At 42.7% G+C, this 20,231-nt stretch overlaps 1 protein-coding gene across 5 annotated transcripts in view; it reads left to right on the top strand.

Annotated features, from left to right (window-relative positions):
- Positions 1-20,231, top strand: part of RBMS1 (RNA binding motif single stranded interacting protein 1) — a 207,644-nt gene that overhangs the window by 62,996 nt on the left and 124,417 nt on the right. For 2 of the 5 annotated variants that reach the window (XM_080927911.1, XM_080927908.1), the window contains exon 1: positions 17,754-18,067. The exons of the other annotated variants lie outside the window; for them this stretch is intronic. In XM_080927911.1, the coding sequence (XP_080784037.1) occupies positions 17,999-18,067 (69 nt within the window). In that variant the 5' untranslated portion in view covers positions 17,754-17,998. Of the gene's footprint in view, positions 1-17,753; positions 18,068-20,231 lie in introns of those variants that run through there. 5 annotated transcript variants of the gene reach the window in all.

The following is a 20,231-nucleotide window of genomic DNA, read 5'->3' as shown; positions in this document are numbered from 1 at the left end:
AATAGGATACTTATTTATTTTGTGCATGTAAGCATGCCCATGTGTGCATGGGTGTGTGCATATGCTTATGGCAGTCAGTAGACAATTTTGGTGGCATTCTAAGGAAGCCTTCTTTGTGAAGGGGTTTCTCATTGTCCTGGAACCTACCAATTAGACTAGCTGGGCTGGTCAGTAAGCCTCAGGGATCCTCTAGGCTCTTCCTCCCAAGCACTGGTATTATGAGTATGTGTCCCCATGCCTGGCATTTTGACATGGCTTCTGAGGATGAAACTCATGTCTTCATGTTTGTGAAGTAGGCTGTACTTTCCCAACTGACCTATTTCTTCAATCCTGAAAAAAAAAAAATTAATGAAAGTGAGTTGAAAGCAAACAGACAAAACAGAACTTGAGGTGGAGGGGTTTGGATGAAGGTGGGGATAAAGGAGATAAGACAAGTGCCTATATCTTCTAAATAACTGAGGACAAAAAGAAGAGAGAGAACTAAGGAGATTTCAGATACTATTGGCACAGAGATCAATGCCAAGAAGATACGGGGAAATAAAGAAGTGTATATGAAAAAACTGAAGACAGTTCCTGTCGTTTGTTTCAGGTAATGTCTCAGTATTTGGCAGTGAGGGGGAGCTGAGGGTTTGAATTTTAATTCACAAAGGAATGAGGCCAAGAACATTTGGAGATGAGTAAAACTGGTATTTCACAGCATCGAGGTGTATCTAAAACCAGGTAAATGTTGAGTGAAATTTTAAGTGGGCATTACTATGATTTGCATGGGAGGTTGTTGGCAAAAAAATGTTCCTTCAAAAGAGGGGTGGAAGAGCTATGTGCTAAGAAACAGCACTCTTGATTGGCTGGTTGTGACTTTAATTAAGTGAAATGAAATGGTAGACTGGCGATGCTGTGGGTAAAGATAGGGCCTTGTGGACCACTGAGTTTCAGAGCCATCTATATGACTATGACTTTAGAACTATCCCCTGGAGCCCAGTAGGCTCAGAGTGGACATCTAATTGAAGACAGTGAGCTCCTCCCCTAGAACTATCAGTAACTGATTGTTCAGCGGGGACAAGAAGGTTCCCACCCTGGCCCATGGCTGACTGTTGGTGTGCACAGTCTTGTGCAGGCCCAGGACAGTGGTCATCTGTGAGTGCCCTGGGATTGCAATGACTACTATCATGTGTAGAAGACAGCTTTTCACAGTCCTCCTCCTTATCTAACTGCTCTCACTTTTGTTACCTGCTCCCTCTTCTGAACTAGTCCCTGAGCTTTTGAGGGGATTGTGTAAATGTCATGATTAGGGTTGGGCACTCCACTGTTCCTTATTCTCAGTACCTTAAACAGCCATAAGTCTTCCATTCACCGCTGTTTGTTGCAAACAGAGGCGTCTCCAATTAATGCGGAGAGTTTTGTTTTCCCATTAGTATAAATATAAGTATGTAGACAGTTTGACCTTATGTCAATGTAGCTAAAAAATAGTGGTAAGTTTTCCCTAAGTTTTCCCTGCCACGAAGTGTAGGGCAGGTTCACAGTACCAGGCATAAATTCCCTCCAATGGAACAGACTATCCAGTCTAGGAGTGGGGTCACCAGTAACAGCTGTGCCACTGTTGCATAAGTGAGCACATAGGCACTGGCAGGTTGGTATTCAGAATTCATAGAGCTCTAAGTTGAGGGAGACCATTGACGTTATATTTTTGATACTCTGCATAACAACCTCTGGCACTACAAATCTAGCCAGTAAAAAGGAAGCTTCCAGATCAGTTCCAGCTTGATTAGTCTATATCTTGAAACCAAGGTACAAGTTGTTTTCAACAGGGTCTTATCAACCACTTCTTCTGAATAACAAAGAGGAAAGCCAATCGTCTGTATTGTCTTAGGGACATCCCACACCTGGGACAGGATTTAGTTTAATAATCCATAGATTTTAGGAGCAGTAATAGCTAGCCATGCATGATATTCATACTCTCTCTCTCTCTCTCTCTCTCTCTCTCTCTCTCTCTCCTCTCTCACAAAGTAGTAGGTTTTCATCTTACTTCTTTCTCCCTTTTGATTAATCCCCCTCCCTTTCTCATCTTCCCAATTTCCTAGCCCTGTGTTGAAACACTTCCACCCCACAGTTATCCACCTTCTCCACATTTTACATTAACTATGTTACACTCCACTCCCTCCCTTAAGGCAACCTCCATTCTCATCTACATTCCTGGCTTCTGCAGGTGCTCCAGACCCAACACAGAAATCTATAGCTTTTAAATCTAAGATCTACATATAAGAAAGGATATGTAACATTTCTCTTTCTGAGTCTGGATTAGCTCACTGGGGGTTGTTGTTTTGTTTTGCTTTTTTTTGTTTTATTCCAGTTCCACCCACTCACCTGAAAACTTTGTATTTTACTTTTTCCTCACAGCTAACTAAGCTTTCATTGAGCTTACTCAGCACATTTTCAGTGTCCATCCGTCACCTGATGGACATCTAAGCTGATTACATTTCCTAGCTATTGTGAAAAAAAAAACCAGCAATGAATATAAATGAGCTGGCATCTCTGCAATAGGAAATCAAATCCTTTGGATCTGTCCAGAGGTGGTATAGCTGGGTTATATAGTAGTCATAGTTCTAGCTTTTGGGGAAGCCTCCAGCTGATTGATAGCCACAGTGGTTTTACCTGTTTATACTCCCACCAACAGTGAAGAAAGATTCTACTTTCACTACAACCTCAAAAACATTTATTTATCACATAATAATAGTCATTCTGACTGGGTAAGATGGAACTTAAATGTCATTTAACTTGCATGTCCCTGATGGCTAATAATAGCAAATACTTTTCAAAATAATGCATATTTAGTCGTTTTTAATTCTTGTTTTGAGAACTCTTTGTTGAGATATGTAGCCCATTTACTTTGTTTTTCTTTTATGTATGGGTATTACACCTCCATGTATGTCTGTGAACATGCGTGCCTGGTGCCTGTAGAGGCTAAAAGATGGCATCAGATCCCCTGGAACCGGAGTTACAGATAACTGTGAGCTGTCCTATGGTTGGTGGGAATTACACCCTCACCTTCTGAAAGAGCGGCCAGTGATCTTAACAACCAGCCACTATTGTCTGATTGAGTTGTTTGTCTTCTTGATTTTATATTTAAATTCTTTGTGTATTCTAGTCTTCTGTTAGGTATATCACTGACAAAGGTTTTGTAGGCTGCCTATTGACTCAGTCAGTGGCTCCCTTTACTGCGTCTGTACTTCATCAATCCCATTTGCCGGTTGTTGGGTTGTTGGCCTTCCTGGGTGACTTGCAGCATATTTAGAAAGCTCTTACTGGTAAATTGTCTTGAAGCATATTTCCTCACCTTTTCAGAGTTTCAGGTTCTTGGTTGAGGTCTTCAGTGTGTGTGTGTGTGTGTGTGTGTGTGTGTGTGTGTGTGTGTACAGTGGGAGATAAAGATCTAGTTTCATTATTCTACCTGTAGACATCTACTGTCCCCAAAAATTTGCTGACAACTCTGTCATTAGTGTGTACTTTTGGCATCTTTCTAAAAGTAGATAAATAAATATTAAAAGGTGGTTATAATTTCAAGGACTTATTTCTGGGTCTTCTGAGTGTTCTGTCCTGTTGATCTATGTGTCTACTTTTGTGCCAGAACCACGCTTTTTATTGCTACAGCTTTGAAGTATGACATGAGATAGGGTATGGCAATCCCTCCAGCAGCATAGCATTGTGTCTCAGGGGATTTTGAATGTTTATAGGGCTTTTGATGGGGCGTGCATTGAAACCGTAACCGTTCCTGATAGGAGGGTCCATAAACATATCTGCTATAACTTCCTGGATTTCTTCCATCAGAGTTTTAAAGTTTTCATTGTAGAAGTCCTCCAGCTTCTAATGTAGGCATACATTTTAAAGAGTATTGTGGCATTGTGAATGGAATAATTGTTTCTCTGATTTTTTTGCTCAGGGTCTTTTTCATTGATATATATATATATCTAGAGAGAGAGAGAGAGAGAGAGAGAGAGAGAGAGACTGCTGATTTATGTGTGTTAATTTTTGTATCCTGTTGCTTTGCTGAAAATACTGATAACTTCTGGGGGGGGGTTGTGCTGGAGTCTTTAGGGTTCCTCATAGGTAGAATCATGGCATCTGATAAAAGGGATAGTTTGACTTCTTTTACTATTTGAATCAGCTTTATTTCCTCCCCCCCCCTTTCTTCATTGCTATAGCTAAGATTGTTGAGTATTATTTTGGATGGGATTGGAGACAATGGACAACCTTATCTTATTGCTGATCGTAATAGGAATGCTTCAGATTTTTCTTTATTTAGCATCATATTGACATTGGGTTTGCCAACTGGAGCCTTTATTATGCTGATTTATGTTCTTTCTAAGATTTTTCTGTCTAGGGCTTTCATCAAGAAGGGATTCTGGTTTTTTCAAAAGCCTTTTTGACATCTATTGAAATGAGCCTGTGATTTCTGTCTTTGAAGTCCATTTATATAATTTATTACATTTATCAATTTGAGTAAGTTGAACCAGCCTTGTGCCTCTGGAATAAAGCCAACTAGATTATAGTAAATATTTTTGATGTGACTGAGGTCCTCCCTCCCTCTCACATTTCTCTTCTTTTGAAACAAGAGCTATCTGTATAAGCCAAGCTGTCTTTGAGATTATAGTAATCCTCCTGCCTCAGCCTCCTGATTGCTGGATTATAGATATGTGCCATGATGCAGATCTAAGAATGGAATTTTTGGTGAAATGATATCACTCATGAAATCATCTTGGCCCTGAGCTGAAGTTCTACAACGGAGGCTGACATTGTTGATGATAAAAGATAATTTATTTTAATCACTTACTAAACTTATGGCTCTCATAATTATTTTTCTCACAGAAATTGTAAGGCATGTGTCACCTTTCCCCCTTGTTTAGCTGTAGATTTAGATGGAAGGTTACTAAGCTTGTAAGTTTAGACTTGTTTTCTATTGTAGTTTTTGTAGTGCTTTGTCCACTTTTCTGGGATACAAATGGCAGTGGCAGATTGTGGCATTTGTAGACGGTGTGGTGAGATGAAGTGGCCCTCGGGGATCTCTACAGAGGAACAAGGAAGAAGCAGATGCTGCAGAAAAATCAACCACTGGAGTTGCAACGCAGTGTGTTGTGAGGGAAAACAATTCTTGGTGATGACAGTCATTCTAGAAATGCATCTTGGTACTGTTTTCTATTTTAATAAGTAAATGTTTGTTCAAGAGAAACACAATATTTATTTCCAAACCTCTCAGTTCAAGAAGCTATAGTTTGTATGTACCATATAGTAAAGTCTTTTTTTTTTCCTTAACAAATAAAGGAAGATAAGTAGGTTTGTGTCTGGGTGGATGATGCTTGCATGGATGGATGGATGGATGGATGGATGGATGGATGGATGGATGGATGGATAGACAGACTGACCGAAGGGCTCCTATTCTTTGTGTTCCTGAAACCACCCTCATTCTTTGTAACAACTATCTTCAAGTTAGCATGAGAATGTGTGTCTGTAATGGGTGTCTTACAACTTAAAAAAGAAGTCTAAACCAATAAGCTTAGCAACCTTCATCTAACTCATTAAGAATTGAGCCACAGGAAGTGGTGGGCATTTACAGAGACTCTCAGAAGTGCTGGACTGGCAAGGACACTGAGAAGGACTGATTTATGGTGCAGCAGGTCAATGAGCATGTGCTGATCTCTTGCTGGACGCCTTTCCACGGAGTAAATAGTAGAGAGTGCAAGCTGTATCTTGGCACAGATTCCTCAAAGAAGTTCATAATGTACGTGTTATGTAGTAAGATGGCCTAATTTATGCACTAAGACAGCCCTTAGGAAACAAAGTGAGAAGTCTGGGGAAAGAGGAGCAGGAACAGCTCAGGGGGGGCAGACTGCAAGCTGTGATTTCCACGGAGTAAACAGAGAGGGATGAGTGTGTAAGCCTTTGTCCAGCTCTACTTCATTTCCCCTGCTATGAGTGCTTTGAAATCTATCAGTGGCAGACATAGCCTGAGATACACCCACCCCTTTCCCAGGACTCAAGAGAATCCCATCTTACAGCTCTTACAGAGCCCCATCCATCTACAGGACCCGGGGTGGCAGTTCTAACTCTTTCCGGAGGTCTTTAGATTAGAAAAGCAAATGTGTGATCAGGTCAGGTTAGAGAAAGGACAAGTCTGAAACAGCCGATGGAAGAAGAGAGCCTGTTTCCTGGCCAAGCTCAGAACCAGGAAAGAGCAAGCCTATGGCATCCAGAGCATGAGGAGTAGCTGAAATCGAATTAAAGGAGCAGCCAAAGCATGAACTATTCATGGGCATCCAGAGCATGAGGAGTAGCTGAAATCGAATCAAAGGAGCAGCCAAAGCATGAGGAGTAGCTGAAATGGAGGTGAAGGGGCAGAGGAATCAGCATGGAGTGCTGCAGTTTTCAGGTGAGTGTTTTAGGAAGCAGAATGATGTGGTCAGAGACAACAAAAAACAGTTTGGGAACCTTAGAAAACAACATTGGGAAGGGACAAGGGCTGGCTGGGGGGAACACAGCATAAATAAGCCCACAGCATAAATAATCACAGGAGAAAACAGAAGCTAGTGGTTATATAGCCTGGGGCATGGAATGGGAAAAAGGGGAAGGAAGGAAAAGGAGTCAGTAAGAATCACAGTTACTTAGTTACTTCTGACTCAGAAATAGGGGGAGGGGTGGACATCAGTTATGGAATTTAGCTGAATCCTCTCTCTTTCCTCACCTCCTTCAACAGTGTTTCCTAACGGAGGCCCTGTTAGCCCTGAAATAATTACACATCTCGACCTTTTAAATGGGTTTTCTCATTTTCTTTTTTCTGATGAGAATATTTGAGAAAAAAGGAAAGGCAGTTAAAGTAGTTATTTGAAAGAAAACCACCCTCCGGGTGGTCACTTCCTATATATAACAGCGCTAAGAATAGATCCACCTGAGCTGACTGCAAGTCCTTGAGGGTCAGCCTCACAGACATTTTCATGGAGCCAACTGTTTGTCTGCTCCTATCAGGTAAAGATACTTTAATTGTGGAGGCTTTTAAACAGATGACTAGACAAGCCTCCACCGGGGAGCCACATCCTTATGACCAGGGAGCCACATCCTTAGCTTGGACTTGCGAGTCTTTAGGGTGTACCATTCGGTTGTTGCTTTACTTATTAATGAACTTGCACTTGAATACTGCATGGGTACCCAGTCCTGAGTTAAGTGCTTGGTGCCTATCTTGTGTTAGGTGTGAAGATGATTTTTAGGATTAAGACAAATGATGATTTTCATTCATAATAAGGGAGAGTTGACAGGTAAGTGAAATTTATAGGTAACCCCAAAGTGTTGGCTAAAACCAATTGGCTTTTGCTTTCCTTGTCAGTCACAGCAGTGAGGTGACAGGGTGAGCTGTGTGAGGCTGGGGAAGAACTGCGAACGGACCAGTCAGTTCCTAAAAACACGAGCCCTTGCAGAGTTGCTGATCCAAGGACAAAGCAGTCGGTCACATCTCTACCTCTAACTGACTTGTCTTGCCTGGGAAGTGATTGCTTTTCATCCACCTTGATGTCACCTCTCAATTTTAAGGAAGCTGTTGCAGACTTGTCTAACTTAACCTGATTATGCCACAGTTGCTTTTCTAATCTAAAGCCCCAGGAAGACTTGGAACTGCCACCCCTGATGGGTATATCTCAGGCTACGTCTGACTATCTCAGGCTACATCCGACATCGATACTTTTAGAAGCACTCATGGCGAGAAATGCAGAAAGGCTGGAAAAGGACTTACAGATTTCAGTCCATCTTCCTTTAACCTTTCTTGTTATATCAATGTCTGCAATGCGTAAGCATTGCATACATCCCTGGCTATGATGGTAAAGAAATGGCTGAAGAGAGAGATGGCTTAGCCTGCTCTTGGAGACAGTAGGTGAAACTTTCTCGTCTTGATGTCCAGTGACTGTTCCTGCTGTCATCTTCCTCTTTAGAAAGACTGTGATTTCATCTTTTCTGTGCTCATAGTTCCTAGGAAGGTTTAAAAGGGATGTTTGACAAAATGTTCTTTTATTTTTTTCCAGAACTAAAGGTGGATTGTGAATGGAAAGGACACGTCTGTCCATTTGCACACTGTGCACTCAACACCTGTGCGCTGTTGATACTAAGACTCGTTCTTCAAATAGCAAGCTCTTTGAAATTAGTACCCGTTATCATTTATGATGTCTTATAATTACTGTTGTCCACCTTTTAAAAATGGTAGTGTCTTAGTAACTTTGGGCATTTATAATCAGTAATATGTTAGATTACACGATGTAGAATTGATATCTAAATAGTTATAGGACACTGGTGACAGAGAAAGACACTTCTTTCTTTTGATCCAAAAAGTAAAGTAAGAAGTTTTTTTTTTTTTTTTTTTTTTTTTTTTTTTTTTTTTACTTTTAACAGTTAAGGTCAAGAGAGGCCATTTTGTCATGGAATTTCATTTTCTTCAAAGTCACATACAGGACCCAGACAGATGGTTCAGCGGTTAAGAGCATTTCCCAGAGGACCCACATTTGATTCCTAGCTCACAACCACCTATAACTCCAACTACAAAGGACCCAATATCCTATTCTGGATTGTGTGGGCACCTGTTTTCATGTGCACATAATTACAAAAAAAAATCATTTTTAAAATGTCACATAAAGATACAAAACACAGCATTGCTAAAATCTCTCTTTAAATCTCAAATAATCTGCAAATTAAATGAAGATTTTCTGTAAAAATATTTGTAAAATATATTCTTTAAATTTGGATCCCCCTTTTTTTGACATTTAGCTCTAACTTAGGTTTTTATAATCTTGAATAGCAATATAAAACAGTCATGATGCCATTTATTTATGTATTTATATATGTATGTGTATGTATGTAGGTAGGTAGGTAGGTAGGTATGTATTTAACTTGCCATTCATGCAGACAACAAAACCTCTTAGATGCTGGACTGTATGTTAAGTAAACCATCAGAGGTTCTATATATTACCTGAGCAATCTAATAAGGTTTAGGAGGCCCCACAAAGATGGCTACACCCACTTTTTAGGACTCTAGAACACAGAAGAATTTACTATCAGTCTCCAGAGGACATAGATTCTGACCCTGGAATAGGATTGATGGTTCCAGAGGCTATGTAACCGAGAAGTTTGTTCTAAATGTGGGCAAGTATAGAGAGGCAGAAGAAATTTATCATTGGCCAGCGTGTCCCAGGAGAAAGAACAGTGTTCACTCAATTATTGAAGTGTTTGTGGGGGACTAGCATGGTGGCTCAAAAGATAAAGATGCTTGTCACGAAGCCTGATGGCCTCCTCAGGACCCACAATGTGAAAGGAGAGGACCAGTTTCTAAAGTTGTCCTCTGATGTCTACATGTGGACGTGCACATGTCTCTCCCACCAAAAAATACATAAATAATAAAATAATCCTATCTTTATTATTTTTTAAAATATTTGTGGGATGGTTATTGTATCTGCTGGACACAGGGACTGACCCTCATGCAATTTTCCTATGGCCTTGAAATTCTGTATTTTTGCCTTCATAACTTTTAGGAAGTTGCGTAAAGAACCTATATCTGAGTTGTTAAGTGGAGTGGTTTTTACATGTGGTAATGTGTTAATGCATGTGTTGTAGCTATATCTATGAGTGAGTGTGAGAGAGAGACAGCGGGAGAGAGGGACAGAGAGTGATAGTAAAACATTCTAATGTCGTCTGAGAGTCTGGATTTCTATAATAACCCTGTGGTTTACATATCATTCTTTCTGCCACAGTACTTAAGGTAAGGTTGGGGGTTGGATGAAGGTATGTTCAGGGGCGGGTATGTGCTTAGTACAGCTTGAGTGTTCTAGGAGTGTCCTTATAGTTTGGAATTAGGAATTGCTGATGTCATGATCAGCCATGTTGTCATGACAACCCTGGAATTTCCTCATTTGCCTTCTCTTCGCCTTGGGAGTATCGATTCGCCACAGGTCTGTCGTCAGTACACCCCATGTGTTAAATGTGTTAGGTAACCCAGAACTTGTCCTTCTTAAAAACACTCAGGGTGGGGAGTCTGTGTAAGCTCCTTAGGTATGCTATTTCAGGGTTCTCAGCTACATATCCTAACGTTGGAAAGTTTGCCTTCATACATATTCAACTGAGTGGAAATCCACTTGTAATTCTATTTATTCTTGAACTTTATAATTCAGTGAAGAATGAGAAACTTTTCTTCATTCTCATTTCCATAAAGGGCGACATTAATTATTCTAGCATGTTTCTCTTCAGGTGAAATACACCAAGTCTAATAATGATCTTAGCAACTGAAGAGACAAGAAACTTTTTATTGGTTTTCTTTTGCTATTGTTTTTTGTTTGTTTGTTTGTTATTTCATGCTTTGGGCTAAACATCTGTTAGGGACCTGCCCCGACATTTTAGCATTGTGTTCTAACAACCTTGTTATGTTCTCTCAGCTGACATGGGATTTGTTTGTCTCAGGTACAGTTTGCTGTGCACTGTCAAAGTTGTCACTCACCTAATTGAATTTTACTCATGGAAAGGAGGTGGTTATTCCAGGTTTGAACTAATTTTGTTTTCCATCCTTTAAAGATTTTGGCTTTAGTTTTGAAAAGACTCTGTCCATTTTCCTAAATACTCTCCCTTTGAAGATGCTGTAGCCCAGAGGAGGGTGCAGTTAGCAGGTTTCCAGCCTTCCTCTCCCCAGCTGTTATTCTTACTCCAGTTCACACATGCGCACATGATTATCTTACTTCTAGCTCCCCAGGTAAACTGATTTCAGGGATTACCCAATAGGCATAGCTTTTATCCCTAACCCGTGAGTTTTTAACAATTTATGGGAATGCTCTTGAGTTATCTGGAAGGGTCTGAAAATAGACTCTTATATTTTTATAGTCCCCCGCTTAGTCCCGTGGTTCCAATGCTAGATTTCCACAGCCAGGGAGTGGAAGGTAGAAGAGTTTCCACCGGGGTAATTCAGGATGACAGCAACACGAACTGTTTGGGAATGGCTTTTTCCTTATCCCAGTTACTCAAATAAGTGACAGCTTTTTTCTGTAGAATCTGAGCTATGGTTACAAATCCATTTCAGTACAAACTATACGAGTTTTATTTTGTCTATATAAAAATTTTTGTTATGTTTTCTTTTAGAAAGACTAAGCTGTTTTTATATTTTTTAAAAATGGGAAGATTATCTTTTTAGAGTTTTTAATACCAGAAATTTAAGTGAGCTTTTAATTTTTATTAACTTTTCAGGAAAAGAGTAGTAACTATGTCAACATTATTTACCACAACTTTTAATAAATTTGAAGCATTTTTATAGAAATAAATGTCCTAAATAGTTAAGTTTTTGGTTGATTTGACTTATAATATTATAATCAAATTACCTCAAATAGGTCTTATATTGCTTTTTAAAGGAAAGTATGGTGCTAATTTTATTTCAGAATTCTAGAAATTTCTTAATATCTTGCTACGCTGTAGAAGATAGTCCTTCATGCCTCTTTCACAATTCCTTCCTTCCAACTGTTTCCCTAAATTAAAATGGCTGCAAAAGAGTCTACCTTAGCAACCATCAGTAAAGTAAGATCTAGGACTTTATATCTGGACCATTCAATGTGTATCATAACGGTAGGAGGTTTGCCCAATAGTCTACTGAGTAGAAGTTTACCATCCAGATCTTCTCAACCTCCAAAGGCTCAATGTAATTTGAATATATCCTAAATTGAAGATGCATGTGTTGGTTTAATCTGGTGAACAGTATGCATACTGCAGAGTATTGGTTGTCTCCTCTTAATTTGTGGCTGAACTATGGCTTACACTACATCCTAGCAGTGTGTGTGTGTGTGTGTGTGTGTGTGTGTGTGTGTGTGTGTTTTTATGCATGTGGAGGGGCGCATGAGAGTCTTCATTAATAAGTGACAATAAGACATCACATTTTGTGTGAGAATGTAAGAGATCCAACTTTAAGCCCTACTTGCCCTGTGGGTTAGATCTGTGACTTTGGGTTAAAAGAGACCGACCGGCATTCTGGTGTGTGTTGTGTGTTTAATATGTTTGTGTGGAATGACACAGTAAATGACAGCTATTATTAGTTACTCATCCATGCAGACAAGCTGCATTTGTGCAAAACTCGTGTCTTCTGCATTCCTCATTAGGAGAGATTTAAGAGCAATTCAAGCATGGCTTCTCCTAAGAGTCATCAGCATGAGGCTACGTTTATGGTGCTCCGTATGTATTCTAGACTTCCAGCTACAGTTTTATTTTATTATAGTGGTTTCATTTTTATATGTGTGATTTTGTACATATCTAGGGAGCCTTGAAGTCTGGAATGAGATTTGCAACTTTTTTTTTTAATAAAAAGGGAAACAGTGCATACTAGATAATGTTCTATTTCAGAGATAGGGTACTTTCTTAAATGTTTCCTATAAAACTGGAAACATAGAGAATTTGTTGACCTCATATTTTTGCTTCTGTTTTGCTAGGAGTCAGTCAGAAATTTTGTGAGCTTTTAAACAACTCTTAGATGTGATTTTTCCCCCCATGTGAACTACTTATACTAACCAATGCTGTACTGTTACATTTTATGCGATAAAGGTTGTGATTTGGAACAATGTTGAAAGAGTTTTTATCCTTCCTTTCTGTGTTCAATTTGACCTAAATAAACAGGGTCCTTTTGCTGTTCCAGTATGCAGCACAGGACAGAAACCACTATAGACCAGCTTTCACTTGTAGAGTACTATTTCTCATCTTGTTGGTTAGCCTTTCAAAAGTCAGCTCCACTACCATACTTTCTATATACTGCCTTTGTCCTGGTGTGTGTGCGTGTGTGTATTTGTTGATGTAGATGCATGTGTGTGGAGTCCAGAAGACTTTGGGAATCATCACAGGTCACATCTTTTGAAGCAGGGCCTCTCATCTGCTTGGATCTCACCGATTAGGCTAGACTGGGGTGGCCATCAAGTCTAGGGATCTGCAGGTTTCTGCCTCCCCAGCCTTGGGGTTATGTTTCATGTGAATGCTGGGGGGTGAGCTCACTGTAAACTTGCAATCCCTCAGCCCCACTGGATTTTATTTTTTATTTTCTTGTTGTTGCTTGTTTGTTTTAGCTTTTAGTAACTTCACTCAAATGTCCCACTCCCCCACCCCAATCCCAGATAGTTCCCTCTGTGTAGCCCTGGCAGTCCTGGAACTCTGTAGAACGTGTTGGCCTTGAACTCCCAGATCCAGCTGCGTCTGCCTCCTGAGTGTTGGGATTAAGGCCAGCGCCACCACTGCCTGGCTAATGTTCCTCTTTTAGAAGAGGTTTAATAGTGTGGATATTAGAATGTTTCATGAGAAGAATCCTTGGGGATTGGCCCTTTCCCAGCTTTAACTATCCCACATTTCCACCCTCTGTCTGTTAGGTCTGGTTTCCAGGTCTTCTGCACAGTGCTTCCTTCGGAACAAAACATTTATGTAGCAGAGACTCCCACACCCATGTTAGATCCTGTATTGATCTCGCTGGCTGTGGACTCCCACAGCACATTACAGGCTCGCCCAGGGACCACTGAAGTCACTGCATCACTGTGGCAGGGGTTACAGATAGGTACTTGCCTGGGAACTTGAGATGCAACCTTACAGATCTTGAGAGAGTGCAGGATTCAGTCTTTGTACCCAGGTTTCAACTTTTAACACTGCTCTGGCACTCCTTAGGACCCCCCAGTGGTAGCTGAGTTGGTTTTTCTTACCTTGTCACTCCTTAAGCCTCTACCCTCAGAGGGTCCTTATGAAAATGAAACGTGAAAAAACAGTCTTGTTTTTACTTTCTTTCTTTTAGTGAATTTTAAAATTTACATTGCAAATGCTATCTCTTTTCCTAATTTTTCCTCTAGAAGCCCCCTCCCATCCCCTTCCCAGATTCTATGAGGGTGCTCCCCCACTCCCCCACCCACTCCCTCCAAACTCCCCATCCTGACATTCTACTACACTGAAAGGCATTGAGTCTTCCCAGAACCAAGGGCCCGACAATGCCATCCTCTGCTACATATGCAGCTGGAGCCATGGGTCCCTCCATGTGTGCTCTTGTTCTAAGATTGTTTTTGAAGGATGAAAGTCATCTAAAGCCTTACATTCCAGTAGTACAAGCCCTTTGCGATCACAGAAGGCATCATTACCTATGTCTCATCTCCCCTACTAGCACACAGGCTTCTGCTTGTCCTGCTGCTCCATTGTTATTATCCTTGTGTGTATACTTTGCCTGCCCCACAGAATGATCATGGTTACAGCTCAGTATTCCTACTCATGAAATGGCTCTGTTCTAATACATGGTTTCTGAAAAGGAGGCTGGAGAACATTAGAGAAAACTCTTCAATGTATCTAAGCTCTCAAAACAGACCCTCCATCAAATTGTTTTCTTTCCTTGTTGCTATTATAGGCGGTTAGATAGCCTTAGAGAGCATGTTCATTCAGCCATTCAACAAATAGCTATTGAAAATGTCCTCCCCTTAGCCAGATATGCTTGTTACTTGCTTGGAGTACCAATGTACCCCTCCTTTCTGTTCTTTGATGGCCTTCCACACTCACTGTACATGCACTAGACGTTAGACTGCCCTCCTCTACCATAGAACCTGAAAGACAACACGAATAGCTGCCGTTGATTGAGTCTGGAACCTTTCTGATCTACCACTGGCTGTGAAGACAATACAGGATGCAACCAGCTTGCCCCAGATCATACGGGGAAGGAAGAGGGGAAACTCAAATATGGAGTCAGGCTTGCTTGGCTCTGCCTTTGTTTTTTCTCTTGCGCTAAATGAGGCAAGAAACTCTGGCAGCTCATCTAACCAGGGTTGGGGCTTAAGTATATACACAGTGTCTGAGGGCTGCTGCTATTCTGAAGAGCCCAAACCTCTCTAGGGACGGCAGCACCCTCTATCTCTCCTCACCAAGTGCTCAGGGCTCCTGGTGTCTGCTCTGCTGTTCTCCTGCCTGCTGCCAGTCAGCTTCCTGTTTACTCGGAGCTTCCGCTTCCTCATGAGCTCGGCTCCCATATGGTTTTGGCCTGTTGTGGCCTCCTCTCTACCCCCCGGGCAACTCTTGTTGTTTCTGTCCCTTTCCTAGCTGGTTTAGCCCTTGGAGTTTTGTGAATCAAATTCCCAAGGGTGAGACTCAGCCTGGTGAGGTCCTGTTTTCAATCCCACCCAGATCAGAGGTCACTGGCCAGTCTGTAGAGTGGCTGCTCCTGGGTCAGGTTCCCACAGCTTCACCTAAGAATGGGGAGTTGGGGGGGGGAGGGAAGAGAGAGGTACATAGGCTTCTGTCTTTCCCTGCAAAGAGGACAAGACTCCACGGTGCTGAGCAGCTTGTAGGCTCTCTGGCCAGTTCCTTTAGTTTCTGTTTAAAAATAAGTCTTTTTCAAAATTAACAACAATGAAAGTGGACCTGTCTAGATGGACCACAGTAGACTCCATCCCTTTAATTGCTCATGGATTATCTGTGATTGATTTATATATTGCATACAGAGTTTCATCGTCCTGTCATTTCCCTTTAGTTTGAATGTTTGGGTTTCGGTAATCCTATTTTGAGGATGGATTATCAATCTTTTCTTCTCTGTATAATGCTTTCTAGGTAAGAGACTAGCTCTGCTTAACATTTGGGACTTCTGAACCCAGGTTTACTTTTTTTTTTTTTTTTAAAGCCAAAACCACAGGTCTATGTTTTCTCTTTTAAAGCAGTTCATGTGAAACTATAAACAGCATATTAATTCTTAGTTTTTTTTATAAAGTCTTAAAATCGGTCCTTTTAATGCTCTTTCAGAATTTTGTTGTACATTTTACTAGTATTAGAATTTTTTATTTTGTTGTCTCTATAAAATTTCTTACCATTTACCATTTTCTTATCTGTAGAGAACTATTACCAGACATCCAGTCCTGTGTTAGCATTTTGGAATAGCACAGAATCCAGCGGGTCGCTACCGAGCAAGTGCATCATGACTTGAGAGGAAAGCCATAAAGAAATTAAAGCTGTTCTTCTGTGATTTTGATTGCGGTTTCCTAAGAGACCAGTCAGGACAACTGAGGTTGTACACTGGCTTTTTCGATAGATGACTGGGTAATGGTGCAGGGGGCAGGGTGTGTCTTGAGTCCTCAGGAAAAGGCATCTTCGACTTGAACAGTTGGAACTAAAAGTGTCTACTCTATTTGTGCTGGGTCATAATGAGGGGAGACAGCAGGTCAGGCCAAACAATTGAAAGCATGGGGTAGAAGAAAACAGTTTTGGGGTTTCCACTGCCTTGGGGTCTGGTTGTGCTGTAATCTTTAAAAACTTGAAGGGGCAGATATCCTGTGAATTTTATCCACAACATTTTTACTTGCCCTTTGTATACCTAGTACCCTATCCTTTGCTCTTATTCATTTTTAAGTGTAAAGAATTAGGATTGTGTGTACGTTTTGGGTGTGTCTGCTTTCAGTTGGTGGAGACTCACTGTCCTTGTTGCTCTTGCTGGAACTCTGGGGGCTTTTGAAGCAGCTAAATCACCAGCAGGATTTCTGGGAAGTATATTTTTCAACTTTCTGTTTTCAGAAAAGCCTCTGAATGGCTACACTTTTTTTTTTTTTTTTTTTTTTTTTTTTTTGCTAGAAAGTTAACATTCACTGCATCATGGTGACAGCCAGAAGTTTGAGTTCCTTCTCTTGTTAGACAAGCTGGGATTTTTCATTATCATAGCAGATGGGTCTTTCCAGGAAGATGTTAGGAGCCAAGGAAGACCTGTGTCTGTGTACCGTGGCTGTAATCCCAGAATTCAGGACTACTCACCAGGGACCCCGTCGCCAATTTAAAGATGGCAACTAGCCCCGGTAACCCTATCCAGAAATGGTTTGCTTGTCACTGACCACCTCCGAGGCCTCCACATCACACATGTTCAAAGCCTGCTACACCCAGAGTAACTGCGAAAGGGCTGCAGGAGAAGCCAGTTTTTATTTTTTTTTTTCCACTAGAGAACAAAGGAAATCACTCCTGTCTTTGTCCCTTTCTTGCCCTGTCTTTTTAATAACTAAGTTGAAGACGGATTCCTATTTCAGTCTTTTCTAAGAAGGACAGGTCTCCTCGAATGGCTTACAAGGTTGTCATTGCCTTTTCGATACTGTTGCCTTGAAGGAAAACTCTTCCTCTGTGGCACAAGAAGGAGATTGAAAACTTTCCCGGGCGTATTTGGGTGAGGGACTGGAAAGAGAAAGAAAAAGAAAAAACAAACAATCAAACAAACAAACAAACAAGCAAAAAAAAACCCTTTTGCTTTACAAAAAATGTAGCATGTGAAAAACTGGGGGACAGAGAGGTGTCCCGGGAGGTTGATCTGGACCTGGAAGTGGGAGTAACAAACATCCGCGTCTTTTCGGGGACCAGGGGCTGCTGTGGAAGATGATAAAAAAGGCGGGCCGCTGGTTTCAGATCCAGGTGTTCCAGCGGTTCCCGAAGCGATGCCCTTAAAAGGGGGCAGCCAAGTGGGGCGCGAAGCCGCGGCGACGCCTAGTCCAAGGGCCTGGGGTGGCTGCTCCCAGGAATGTGCGGCACGCGGGGCGCCAGAGCCAACCATGGCGCGGGATGGGGGCGCCGCGCAGCCCGGGTTGCCGCCCCAGCCGGGGAGGCCGAGGCCGGGGGGAGCGGGCGCGGCCGGGCGGGAGGCGCGGGAGGGCTGGGCGCGGCACTAGGCGGTGCGCGGCCGCTTCCCCGCCCCCGGCCGGCGCGCTCTCGGGGCGGTGGTTGAGGCGGCGGGAGGTGGGGACGCGGCGGCGCTGCTCGTCCGCTGCCGCCGGCACCGCGCGCGAACTCCGCTCCATGGCACGCAGGGCGGCGGCCCCCGGAGCTGCTCGAGAGTCGCCGGCCGCGCGCGTCGCGCCGCACTTTTAGGGCGGGAGCCGCGAGCCAGTCCCCCGGCCGCATCCTCCCTCCGCCGGCCCGGACAGGCGACAGAGGGAGTTCCCGGAGCCCCGCGGCCCGCGTAGCCTCAGCTCCGCTCCCCGCGCCCGCGATGATCTTCCCCAGCGGCAGCGGCCACCCCGGCGCCGCCGGCGGCTGCAGGACGCCCTACCGCAAGCAGGTGAGGCGGCCGCGCTCCCCGGGCCTGCGCCGAGCGCGCGGGGCGGTGACCCGGTTTCGGAAGGAGGCGGCGGGCGGGGAGATGCCCGGGGGACCTGGACGGGGACAGGCGGAGCGGTGGGACGGGCGGGCGCGCGGCCAGGGGCTCCGGCGGCCCGCAACAAGTTTGGGGTTTTCCTGGAGACCTTTGTGTACAGAGGAGCGGGGATACGTCGGGGCAGTGCTTTGCATTGGGCTGAGGACCTCCAAGAAACCTGTCTGATTCATGGGGAACCCGGAAGACTGTGTGTGTGTGTGTGTGTGTGTGTGTGTGTGTGTGTGTGTGTGAGTGTGTGTGTGTGTTCGCGCGCGCCACCCTTATTTTTTTTTAAAAAAAAAAGGTTTAAAACAAAAAAGAAAAAGAAAAACAGGAACTTCTGTCACTTTCTCAAGGTTTTCAGAAACACAGGGAAATCCTGTGACAGAGACACTGGGATAAGCCTGAGTCATACACACGCCTTTTCCTATTCTAATTTTGTTTCATACATTTTTCTAACAGATTGAACTCCAAAGGCACTTGAAAGGTTACATCCGAATCCCCTGCCTGGAAAAGGAGTGGAACGGGCAGGTTTTAGTTTCAGTCTTTTGTTTTTCATCTTTGTTTTTGAAAGAAGGTTACTGAAGCCATGTTGTGATAAACCCCGCAGCCTCTCAGCAGCAGCAATAACAAAAACCTAGCTCTAAATTATGTTAAAAATGTGTAGGTCTGTTTTGAAAAGGTTAGTCTCCTTTAGAGGTCAGTGGCAGAATCCTTGTTGAAAAAATAAAAAGCAGCAATGCAGATCTTTTCCCTCCATAATAAATCTCTAGTCTACACCCTCAGCCATAGAGACAGATCAATTAAGTTATCCCATTAATGATAGCAGCAAACTGTATCCTTCCACGTAAACCGTGGTTCCATTAAGATCCAGATGTGTGGCACTAGAGCCTGGTGACTTTCTTTGTGGCGGTTCCCAGGATTATTGTTCCGGCTGTCCCTGAGTCAGTCCATCTGAAATGCCTCCTTGGGGCCAAAAAGTATTATTCTCTATTTCCTTTTCTTTGGCTCTTTGTTAAAATTTTCCTTTAAAAGAAGTAAATGTCCCTGGGTTCTATGCCCACCATGTCTAAGCCACGGCCTCTTTCATGTGGACTAGGAAGTCCAGTCTTTGGATTACAGATGCAAAATCTCTACTGATGACTTGGCTGAGTCCACATGGATATTCTGATATCCACAATGTCGGGATTCACAAAGGGGCATCTCCAAAACTCACTTCATGAGGCTCTATTTAAAATAAGTGCCCTCAGATGCTGTGTGCCAGCATCAACTTCAGAAGTGAAGCCAATTTACACTAAGTATTCTCCCAACTCCTCCTCCCCCACCCACCTCTCTCTACCTGAAAAGATGGCTAATTATGTTAGGGCCTTGTGTATTCATTTATTTGTTGTCAAAGCCCAGCAGGGTGCTAGCTCTGAAATGGGGGAAAGGCTCTGAGGGGGAGGCCTTTTGCTAAGAGAGGCTGGAGGCTTGCTTGTGGAGGGGGGACAGCCTGCTGGCTGGAGCATGCTGATAAGATGCTCTTTTCACAAGGCTCTCCTTAGACTCAAAGACTAAAAGGGCTGACTGAATCAGAAAAACAAACAGACTTTCCTTTTTTCTATAGGCAAAGAAAGAAGTGAATGTGTAGGCATTATACAGACACAAGACCCTGGGTACCAGTGGTATTTGAGTCAAAGGTTTCTTTTGTTGGTATTTTGCCATTCACTGGAAAAGCACACTTTGAGGGCAGGGACCTGGTTACCGGGACTGACTTCATGATCTCATCCTGGCTTAGCCTGAATGGGGAGATCTAATTAATACTTTTTGTAAGATTCTGTAATGCTAACTAAGCTTGCGCCTCTCCGTTCCTAAGTGCTTTCCTCAGTTTGGTGATAGAATTGGCACTTTGCAGGCCTATAATGCAGTTTGGTTTTCATCTAGAAATACACAATCAGCTGTTAGAGCTGATTTCAGATAACTTCCTTGAGAAATAAAGAGGAATAGAAGGGATGCTTAAATCACCTCTGGAAAGCATACAGTCAGAGTCACTCTCATTGTGTTCACACATATACGAGTCAGAATCACTCTGACTGTGTACACAACACAT

This window comes from Micromys minutus, assembly GCF_963924665.1.
Source record: "Micromys minutus genome assembly, chromosome: 13".
Lineage (NCBI taxonomy): Eukaryota > Metazoa > Chordata > Mammalia > Rodentia > Muridae > Micromys > Micromys minutus.
Note: the sequence above shows the minus strand (reverse complement) of the source record. Positions and strands in the feature narration are given on the sequence as shown.